Below are 12248 nucleotides of genomic sequence, written 5' to 3' on the forward strand. Positions count from 1 at the left end.
ATTGTACACAACACTCCTGCACCTTCTTTAAGCACTAGTCACAGTGCTTCCCCCGAAGATTTGCCTGATTTAAAAATCAGATCTAACTCTTTTCAACACTGTAAAAATTAAATCCTAATTACAGCTTAGAACTTCCCTGGAATGGTCTTGCAATTTTTAATTTAATTTTACAGTATGTTTAACAGATTTTGTACTGTCACTTAACTGCCTAATTACTGATTTTTAATGCCTAATTTTTCCCATCTTCCTCTCCACACACATGCAAAAAACCATCTTTTTTCATTATTCCCTTTGGGTTCATAATAGAAACTCTTTTTGAGCACCGTTTTCCCTTTGAAAATGAGTGAAATTTAGTTTGGACCCAGAAAGAATAAAATAAGTGTGACAGACAAATAGCCAATTTTAAGTGCTCATTAGAAGAGGTAATGGCTTTAACTGCAAGAGGGTAGATTGAGATTAGATATAAGGAAGAAATTCTTCACTCTAAGGGTGGTGAGGCACTGGAACAGGTTGCCCAGAGAAGCTGTGGAAGCCACATCCTGGCAGTGTCCAAGGCCAGGTTGGATGGGGCTTTGAACAACCTGGTCTAGTGGAAGGTGTCCCTGCCCATGGCAGGGGGTTGGAATTAGATGATCTTTAAGGTCCCTCCCAACCTAAACCATTCCATGATTCTATGATGTCAGCTGCATCCAATCTCTCAAACTGACTCTGTTGGTTGTACTAGAATTATTAAAGTTTTATTATGTCTCTGATTTCCCTACTGTTGGTAAGAAGCAGAAAGAAAAAAAAAAGTACACATTATATAGGGAATGAGTTTGTGAGATAAGTACAGAATATTGGAATGGAGGTTATACTGAAAAACCTGGTCAGAGGATGGGTTTAAGAGGTTCAGATCTCTCTGCCTAATGCAGGAAGATAAGTTCTACTGGTGATGGGAAGTATTTACTTAAAAGACAAATTATTTCAATTCTTGGTTCAAGATGAATAACAGCAACAAAAATTGCAGCAGGGAAGAACCTTTGTACTTGCCATATGGTATAACCAGTGCTATTCTACTTAAAATGAAAGAAATAACACAAAGTTTATGAGACAGCAGGTATGCTTTAAAATGGAGGAAAGGCTTGCTAAGGAGCTGGGCTTGTTGGTTGTCTTTTAACGATCACCTGTAAGACAGAATTAAGTAGAAAGAATGCTAAAACCATGTAAATGTTACAAAAGAGTAATAAAATTCAGCACATCTATTGAATGATTTACCAACACAGTGGAACAGGCAAAATTATCATGGATTCTTTTTCAGGTCCCTCACAGTCAGGAGGTTCTCTTGAGTCACACATCAGGGATGTATTTTACTCACAGCACTACACCCCCTCCATCATCCATCCACCTACTTATTCTCTTCTTGTGTAGATATATCAACCAAGAGAAGAGACATCAAGCACCAATGTAAATTATATGGTACACATCCCCATGTAAGTACTTTTGGAAAGAGGAAAAGGAGATGAATAGTGTTTCTTTCTCTCTCACCATATGTAAACATGGCCCTAGTAGAGTTTGCCATCCTGCAATCTCCAGAATCTTATGTCTGAGTGCCTCTGTGTGCCCTGAAATTTGTATTTATAAGCAGCCACGACCCCTGGTTTGTATCTCTGCATGTATACCTGTGGTACTGGTGTTACCCAGCAATTTCTTCTTGTAGCTGGCATACTCTGTTCAGTTTTCTAGTCCCTGATGTTAACCTCTTAGAGTTTTTCATAAAATAAGAACAGCCATTTTCAGGGTTTATTTTCTGGGTTTACAGTTTAACTCTTCAGGGATAAATGATAGAGGTAGCTTATTGCATGCATAAGGATAGGCTTTGCAGTTTATTTCTGGACAAAATAAATCTTCAGTCAGGTGGCAGATGAATATGCAGTTGTAAACAAAATAATGAAACCCTACCTGTATAAATCCTGCTGCTCAGGGTCCTTGGGTTTACGTTCAGGATTATTCTATAGTCCTTTTGGATCACAGAGGCTTTCCTTTCGGTCCAGGTTAGCATAATTCTTCCTCACTCCGACCTTAACTCTTTGGGTAGGTAAATATCATATCTTCTCTGACTTATTCAGTTTCTTTCTGGTTTTAAAGGGAGAGATACAGGCTTGGCTGTCTTTGCACAGTAGGTGGAAGTTATCTGATCTCAGTCCTCAGCAACCTGTAGAAGGGTAGGAGGAAATGGGTCTTGGTCCTCACTTGTTTGTCCCAGAGAGCTTCCGCTAGGCTTAGTGAAGCCTCGCAGCTGACTCTGCTTCTGGTCTGCCAGCAATGCACTATACCCTCAACAGCTAAAACCTTGCTGCTATTGCAGTAGTCCATTACTCAGCTGCTTCTAAATATCTGCAGGAATCTATTACGTGGATGGATACAAATTCCACAAATCATTCCAACCCACTGACATTTTCATCCCATCTCAAGTCTGAGGAACTATTGCAGACCAGGAGGTCTTAAATTGTCCACAGGATTATATAAACTGGATCATCATCTAACTCTGAATCAGAAAGGAAAAATGAATTCTTGACTTATGTCACAACATACACCCTCACAGGGGAAGAATTTTCTAATGTTAGAAGATTTTACTTTACAACCCTGACTTCTTTACATACAGGATGGAGCTTGAACAAGCTTATTTTTCATGAGGTTTTTTAATCTGAAATCCAGTTTTTATTCACTAATTTTTAAAATCTTTTTGAGTAAGTGGCCTAGAATTCAGGATGTTTTTTCTACTTTTGCTAGGATGTTGGAATGCCCAGTCTCATAGCCTGGCATACTACTACAACACTGTTGCATTTATACCTTCCTTACTCTATCCTCTGCTTCAGGATCATATAGAATTAAAATAATTTCCTATATTTCCTTTCACATTGTAGTGAGCTGTGAAAACACCTGTACTAAAAATTCAGCCTTATTTCTTTTCTTATTACCAGGTATTATTAAATGCCATGGTCCAGTCTACTGAATGCAGCAAAGTACTGTTGTATTACTAGCACAAAAATAGCATTACTTCAAGAGCAAGGCAGGGGGAGCAAGTTAACTACAAAAAAGAAATTATTTAATACATGAAAGTAACAATAAAGAGAATAAAAGAGGGTCAAATTTAAATGCTATTTAAATACAAATCAGAGCTAAAAGGATTATTTAAGTGTGTAATCTTTATGGAAAAGACATTTTAAAGTACTTTGTTCTGAGGCTGGCTATCTTTCATGGTCCTGAAGTTGCTTCATGATTTAAGTGCACTTATGGCAAGAATTGGGCCCAATTTCAGCAAAGCACTTAACATGTCTTTAACTCTATCTTGAGTCAGCAAAGCCTTTAAGCTTTGTTGAACGCAGACTATTTGTTGAATATACACTATGTATATGGCTACCTTCCCAGGTATTAGTCTTTCAGGAGTGGTACCTTTGCTTTACGGGAAAGGGAATAAATGGACCTTGTCTTGATCATTGAGACCATTATGAAAATAGCATTTGATTTCCAGGGGAGCAGTGGTGTGGACTACAGTGTTCTATACTGTATATGATTATATTACATCTATAATTTGTTATGTTCTTGGACATGGCAGTGTTATGTTTTAGCGAGAGAGCAAGTGGAAACACAATATGCTTAACTGTGATGTTTCTTAAATATTAATTTTCTCACATCATCATATAGGTTTACATCAACTACAGATTTGAAAGTTTCTGTATTAAGAAATTGCAGTCCAGTCTCATATGTACAAAACAAGCCATTACTAATGCACAGTACCACTTTAGTCTGCAGAATGTCACAAATAATCTGATCATTTTTTCTTTTCTATAACAGCTGCTTGGAGAGCCCAAGTTTGGAGCTTTATATATTTCAGAAGTAGTGGTTGCTGGGTTTATTTTGTGCATACAGTAGACTCCTCAGAGCACTTTATTGACTGCCTGAGCTGCACATTTCTCCTAGCACCTTCTGTCAGTGTCCCCCATGATGCTGCCTCTGCAAATACCCTCTGAAGAAGCTGCTTGTCCTGGCTAAGGCAGTCAAAGAAGCCTTTCGAAATATTTAACCACATGCTCGTCCTTTGACTTGGGCTCTGAGAGCAAATAGCTTTTGTTCACTGTCTCATTCTAGCCTACTTCTTTGGGCTAAATGACATCAGTATGCAGCTCTAAGTCAAACGCTACAGTAAGAGCTCCTCTACTAAGTTCATTAACTTTGAATTAAATTTATTCCTTTAGGATCTCATTGCACTAATTTTTATGAACTATTGTTTTTGTTACTGAATTAGTTTATTTAATCTGCACATCATGTTGGCCTAATGACAGGCAAAACCTAGAACTGGTATTTACTTCAAAGTTTTCTTTCTCTTCTGAAATGTATGTTCCAGACGCATATTCTCAATGGCTTACAGAACTTGAAGCAGAAGTCGTTCCCTTGTCATAAGAAGGTGGAGTATGAACAAGCTAAAGCATGAGCAAGTAGTAAGAGCTGAGTGCCATCCAAGCTACGACCTCCCTCAGTGCATATGCTCTTGTCATAAATCAATTACAAAGTAATATGGCTCATTTTACCTCACAATGAGAGACTGTTGAGAAAACTGTATTACCTTCACCTTGCAGTGGTCTATGAGCATGCAAACAATGGCTGCACCTGATGTCATGCTCAGTAATTTGCCATGTTGCTTGTTGCCCTCCTTTGAGAAGTTCTACCTGGAGTGATGCCTCTCTAGAGGTTCTCCTGGTTCAAAGAGATGTGATTCAACACAGGATTTTTCTAAATCCAATACATGTCCTTCTATTCATTGGATTGACTGGAAATACTCTGCGTCTGAGCAGCTTGACCATCTGAGTACTCAAAAGGCTGGAAGTACTCTCTGCGTTAAAGAATCACAATATTTTTTTTTTAAATAAATTTTTTTGCCAGCTGATCCTTAGCCTGAATGGCCATGCCAGAAATCCTGAGACTAGTGAAGTTAATTTGTTCTTAAAACAAACTAGTGCTAGCAATAGGCATTAAGAACTAATCTTTTCACAAAGGCTCTGCTCATAACATGTAAGGATTTCACACAGAGCTGTTCATGGGTGGTACATCAGCTTTGAAAACAGGCAGTTCCCTCGTCAGAATTGTAAGATTAATCAAGGATCAATTCTTTTTAAGGATTCCAACTAAAAAATATTTTTATTTCAATAGGAAATTAGGCACCTGTGGTCTACGAATACATCTGCACTTTGTATTGGTTCTGCTCCTTCTGATGAGAAACCATAAGACCCACACCTTCCCCTTCTTATATGGCAAAAGTGATGGAAGTGTGTTGTTTTCTTACATAAGTATGTGCTTAGAGAGTGTTGACTTGAGGAACTGATTTGCCTGTGATTTGAGTCCTTGGGGAAGGTTTTCCTCTAATTGAGGAACTTCTGGAGCTTTGCCAGGCTGGCAGGACAGACATCAGAAATCTGCATTCTTTCCATTTCCTCTTTATGATGGATCTTTTACTCTTGATTATCACAACTTTTGCAGAAACTAACAGAGCGTTTCAGATTCTGGAGAGGAAAAAGTGTCTGTCTGTTTTCTGAGTGACAGCTTTGTCTTTAGGCTTCAGCGTACTTATACTTGAGCCTTGTGAAAAGAGGTATTTGCTTTCCCGCTGTGTTAATGCAACCTGATGTTCTTAAAAAAGATAGACTTTCTGCCTACTCAAGTATGGGAAGATAGATCCTATCAGGTTCAAAGAAGGATGTGAAATCTAAGAATGACTCTAGTTTCTGAGTCTTACATCTGAGAGACAGTGCTCAATGCATTTTGATCACCTCTTTTTTTTTTTTTTTATCTAGCCTGCTGAGGAGTAAGAAAAAGTGTACTAGGCTTGAATGAAGGTTTCTAGCAATCTGTATTCAAGTATGTTCACATAACACAGAAGACCATGTACTGTTACAGTTATTCTAACTTCAGGATGGGTTTTTTGGTTGTGTAGACCTTCTAAGGAAAAGGCAGAGCTTGTTGCCTCCTTTAAAACATAAAGAGGGATTTAGCAAGGTATGACCAGTTCAGCCTCTTCCTCATACAGACTTTTATAGCAAAAATTGATATATGGAGGTGTGTGAGGATTCTGAAAACACGAGAGTCTAGCTTGCCTTTGCTGAGGACTGACAACATTCACTCAAAATTAGGGACCTTAGCCAATTTGATGGTGTCTATCCTAATACTAACTTCCTCACTGAGTTTCAGTCATGCATCCAGAATGATGCATGACCTGTATTTAATAAGAAATAAGCTGTATTAAAATAAGACTAAGGCAACTAATGAAAGCAAGTGTTTGGATATGAGAAAGCATCTCCATCTCCTGCCTCCCAATTATTTATTTATTTATTTATTTATTTATTTATTTATTTATTTTATTAAGCGAAATCACCAAAGTATAACCCTCTAGTGTCAAAATCTTGAATAAAAGCATAATCGTCTACACAGACATCTTTAAGTCCTTTTGCCGGCTTCTACTTTATTCAGCGATCCTGAGACATTTCTCAGTGGTAAAGGCTTCCATCCTCAGTGTTGATGCCATTGCCTTCTGCCTTTGAAGAAAAACTCTAGACCCAGTATAGACCAAAAGCATTTGCATTTCATCCAGGCTTCTTTTCTTTCTTTTCTTTGCACATTGTTTTTTCCCAAATACTTCCCAACATAGTAGCAGATTTCTAATACAAAGATACTGATAGAGAGAACTGTCTCATGTGTTCCTTTTCTTCACAAAAATCCATTTAAAAAACTGTTTGTTACCCCCCTCAAAAGATGTTCGCTTATAGAGCAGCAGGTATATGCATGGCATGATCTTACCAAGTAAGGGCTTTCCTTGGTGTGTCCAGAAAGACATATATTTGTCCAGTTCATTAGCTTTATAAATCAAAGCGTATGGTGGTAGTGAGTTTTTCTATATTGAACCAGTAAGAAGAACAGCAGCCCAATATAGCAGGACAAGTACTTCTTGGGAGCAGAAGAACTGGAAAAATCTAGTTTGATGCAAAACTTTCTCATGTGGATTAACTTAGGCCTAATAACATGACTGAGCTCATATTGCATCCTTTCCATTTGACAGGAGGAGCTAAAGGGACCTTGTCTGTATCTAGCTTCTTATGTTCACAGTATTCTTAATGAAAGGATATCTTGGAGAGCTTTAACACCCTGTCTCATTTGGTTTTACTTAACCAACATGGTATGAAGGTCTGAGAAGGGAAGTGACAGGCATATGGCCTATAAAAGTGAGATTACAAGACTGCAAGACCAGGCTAAATTTCTGCTTTCTAAGGATTGAAGTATTCAAGACATTGCATGAATATGACAACAGTAGGCTTTAATGAATATAAAACTAGATGCATTGAGATAGATTCAGCCTTGAGAAAAGGGGGCTTAGGGGGGATCTCATCACCATGTACCAGTACTTAAGGGGCAGCTACAAAGAAGATGGAGACTCCCTTTTTGCAAGGAGTCACATGGAAAGGACAAGGGGGGATGGACACAAGTTGCTCTTGGGGAGACACCAGTTGGGAAATTTTTCACAGTGAGGACAGTCACCCATTGGAATAATCTCCCCAGGGAAGTGGTTGACTTGGCCACATTGGACACTTTCAAGATTTGGCTGGACAGGGTGCTGGGCCATCTTGTCTAGACTCTGCTCTTCCTAGAAAGGTTGGACTAGATGATCCCTGAGGTCCCTTCCAACCTGGGATTCTGTGATTCTGTGAAATACTTGCGGCAAAAATTAAACAGTACAGAAAACACTTTTATGCAGCTACTGAGTGCAAACAAATAGTGTTGATTATTTCCCATGTGGTGCACAGCACAGAACAGCAAATCCACTTGAAATGCCATTTATTTAAGCTTTTTATCAATCTGTGTGATTCCATATACAATTTTTATTTTTCTGAACACTTCTTGGACATGACTGCTTTATCTGAATTAGGAGATAACACACGTGCGTGCGCGCACACACACACATAGATATATGTGTACACATAGCTATACAAATTAGGATGGGATATCAATTGTTCTCTCCTGGTGGATGGCAGAGGGTCACAGTTTGTGACCATCCATCCTGATAATAAAGATTAAAGTGCACCACAGCAAACATGCCAGCCTGCATGCTTTTCTGCATTGTTTGTACTTCAGGGAAGAGTGTGGTTTAGGGAACCACTGCAGAGGCAGGTTCAGGTTCTCCTCTGTCTCACTTCTGCTCCTGTGGCTGTCTACAAGTATGTCACTAACAATGAAACAAAAAATACATTTGTATGGTTTTATTGGCATGTTATACATAACTTTGCCAATTTTCATAAAAAAGAAAAGCTATTTGTTCAAAGCATCAGAGCTTATAAAAATAGTGAAATGTCAAACTAAATCAACTCTCAGTTCCATGCATGGTAGAAAAATAATGTATTACCAGAAAAAGTTTCCTGAACAAAATCATGTTGTAGAGTTTCATATACACACAAAAATAGATAAAGATAAAAGAATTACAAATGTCATGGCAATTGCTTAATGTGTCTACTGTTGGAAATATCCTTTCATGTGTAATACTAGCTACTCATTTGTAACAAAAAGAAAAAAAAAAAAAACAAGATCAAGCAATGATAACCCGTAGCAAAAAGGAAGATCTAGGTCTGAACTTTCCTGGTTTATGGCTCATGTAATACAAGGTTTCAATTCATTCCATTAAAATATCAGACCAGGAAGGAATCATGTGAAATTTCACACCTTGTCAGATTACACCAGAAATGCTTGATGTCAAATTCTATGTTATAATTTTTTTTTTTCTTTTCCCCATGGGAAAGGATCTTACCTCATATGCTTCTGGAAGTAAAATTATTATAAAAGCTCTATAGAACTTCCTTAATGTTTGCAGTTTTGAAAAACAGGAGGTGAAGCTAAATAAATGGAAAATTTTATACTTTGCAAAACACTTACTGAGTGTTGTTAATGTCATACTGTTCCCTGATCTCATGAGAGCTGACAGATCTTAAAATGAGAGGGAAAAATAAGTGCCTCAGAACCACTAAAGTCATAATTACATTTCCTTCAGTTTCCAGGAAGCAGTCCTGAGCAATAGCAAAACAGAAAACCCCAAGAAACCAATCAAAATTCTCATTTCACAGAATGACTCCTAAAATATCTATATGAAATTGGGTACTCTGAAGAGCACTTGGGTTACACAAAACCAAAGCTGCAGCTGTTGTTATGATTAAGCTCACTGAGTCAGCCGAACTACTGAGTCCCAAACTTCTGTCCTCTCACTTCTTGCTATGTTTCTCCTCCTTGACCTATACTAGGATTGCCACCCAAGGCAGGGTGCCATCAAAAGAATATAACATTTATTCAGGCAATAAACTATTTAATGCCAACTCACTCTCTAGCTCCATCACTTTTCCATGTTGCTTGGAAACTCATATTCCTGGCTCATTGCTTTGACCACATCAACCTGCTTCACGACCATTTCCACTGAATCTCATGCCTCATATACAATGTGACTATAAAGCACCTATGGTATTTTAAATAGATTTATATTATATGATAAATACAATAAAATGTGCTTTATATAACCATATTAAAGCTGTGTCCCTGATTTCAGTCAACTACTCTTGCTTTAAAGTATACATGTGGCTGAAAGATATTGATTATGAAATGGTGATGAAATTCCATCAATATTTTTGGTAAAAAAAAAAAGAAAGATAAAACTATTTAAAAAAAAAACTCAAAGCAAATTTTTATTTTAGAAACTATGTTTTGCTTTGAAATATATATAAGCTGGCTCCTCAGATTTAAAAACTCAGTCAAAAATAAACATTTAATTTCAGTTATAACTACATACATTACTCCATACAAACTTAGTGAGAGTGGGAATATGGAACAGTGACGTATTTTGTTTAAAACTTAGCAACTGTGTGGTTTTTTATATTCCAGATCAGCCTGCCCTTTCTAATATCAATTAGTTTCATAGTTCTTCATGGAGTATACCTCTTTTATATGTCCACCGTGCATTCAATGTTAATATTGATTGTGAATTAGTATTTAATGTGACTATTACTCATATTAATGTTATTGATTAATTTTTTTATTTTCTATTGGCAGTTCTTGTTCCTTTTTGCTTATTGAGCTCAAGGATAGCTCAAATTTAAGGATAAGCTTGCTTTTAATGAGGGCACAACATTCAAAATCACTTTGAACATGGAACTTTATACCTTGATTCTAGAGTGGAAACTGTTTAAACCTTAATATTTGTCAGCTGTATACCACAGCATTAATACAAATATATGTTATAATAAACATGGAGAAAATACAGTCATCAGATACCGGAAAGCTATGAGCATGGGTAAATGTATGTATTTAATAAAAACTGCCTTTATCTTGTAATCTGTCAGCTCAGGTACTCTTGAATTTAGGTAATGTGCCTGCATGGATCCAAACTTGCACACCAAAACCTTTATATATGCTGTTTAAAAGCATCTGCAGATATCATCTGCGGACAGCAAAAGCTTATCTCCATTTTAGTTACTGTGAACATCAGCCCTGGCTGGTAGATCACGCTCACTTTCTGAGACACACGTTCAGTCTCTCACTTTTCCCCCTAGTATGCCTCCTACTCCTTCTCTGAGAGGGTTTTGAAACACATACTGGCAAGATGGTAAGAGCTGTTACAGAAACTACCATTAAAAAATTTGTAAATCCCAGTCATGGTTTGCCAGAGGGTACAAGGTTTAGGTGGATGAAGCTTTCCACCTTCAGCTCCCAGATCCTGTTTCAGTGATTAGCTCCTGTGAGCTGTCGCTGCCCCCATGCTGTGTATTCCTGTAAAAGAGGCCAGGACCCCCTCCCCATGGCTACAGAGGGGCAGCAGGTGAGCTAGATGCTCTGCTCATTCTCCAATCTTTCCGGTGAAGAAAGGCAAGGACTCTATCACAGGTGTCCTGAGGCACATACAGCTGGTTCCAGCCCTCCATTTAGACCACCCTGAAGTAAAACTGCAGATGTTTTAACCTACACTGTTTCTAGAGTTTCCTTTTAGCACCGTATTATAAGAGTTAAATAGTTTGGTGTCCATTATTTACAGCTATGTGACCCTGCTTGTGCAGCGTGAAAAGCAGTGAAGAGACTGATGACAATGATAAAGGTTTTATTTTGACTTGCAGGAAAGTAGGGAAGGGCTCACCTGAACTGAGAGTCCAAAGGAATATGCCACATCCAACTTCCAGTAGTGGTGTGAAAATGGTTGTCCAGGGCAACTAGAGAAAACATTACAAGAAAAGAAAAGAAAAGTAATTTGGATTTTTTTTCATTTTCAGAACCACACAAGAAAGAAAAAATGATGGACACTGGTGAATATTCTCCCCTTTTTATCTTACTTTTCAATTATCCTAATGTTTTAAATTAATTGTCAAAAGTCAATATTTGCTTTTTGTTTGCTTGTTTTTACAGCCAAAACAGCAAAGAAAGAAGTAAAAGTACATGGTAAGACTTGTGAAAGTAAGCTTTAGAGTCTTGTTTATCTGGTTTGATTTTAAGTTGAGACAGGATTAGGTAAAGGGACAAAATAAGTGAAGCCAGAGATAAAGATTTCCTGGTTTAATCAAAGTTACTTGAGCAAATTGGTGGCTGTGGAGCAGACATGCAGCCATTTGGTCTTCTGGAACTGGGATCTCATCAAACGTTGCTGAGAAGAACAAAGAGAGAGACATTTTTTTATTTCAGCTTTGAAAAGGTTTATCTTTTCAAGGAGGAAGGGGGCTGCTTGGCGGTTACAGTAAACGGATGGAGACCAAAACACAGAAATAGGAGCTTCAGAGTGTGAAGGGAAGGAAAAATATGGGTTGTTTTATTTTGGTTTTATTCCAAGTATCCATGCCTGTGTATTTTATTGTTGTTCTTGTTATTGCTGTTCTTATTCCTGACGGGAACCTACTTCTCCCGTTTAACCAAATTTGGGATAGCATAAAGATTTTCAACTCCTTTTACAGCCAGGGTTGATGACTCATTCATCAGATGACTCTATTTTCTCAGATATAGATTCAGAGCAAAAAAAAAATCCTACAGTAGACAGTGAATTTATAGAAAAATGAATCTGTCCTTTTCTGTAGCATAAAAACCTGTCACAGTGTTTCAGAATAGAGGTGTGAATAATGGAGGAAGAGAAATGTGGTAGTTTGATTAATTTGGATTTAGTTAACCCAATTATGAAGACTAATAAACAAATCAAATTGAAAAAATATGTT

At 37.6% G+C, this 12248-nt stretch overlaps 1 protein-coding gene across 1 annotated transcript in view; it reads left to right on the forward strand.

Moving 5' to 3' along the window:
* Positions 1-12248, forward strand: part of TRDN (triadin) — a 230491-nt gene that overhangs the window by 136864 nt on the left and 81379 nt on the right. The window contains 2 exon segments of the mRNA XM_064447367.1: positions 11322-11354; positions 11455-11487. Of these exon segments, the coding sequence (XP_064303437.1) occupies positions 11322-11354; positions 11455-11487 (66 nt within the window).

This window comes from Phalacrocorax carbo, chromosome 3 (assembly GCF_963921805.1).
Source record: "Phalacrocorax carbo chromosome 3, bPhaCar2.1, whole genome shotgun sequence".
Lineage (NCBI taxonomy): Eukaryota > Metazoa > Chordata > Aves > Suliformes > Phalacrocoracidae > Phalacrocorax > Phalacrocorax carbo.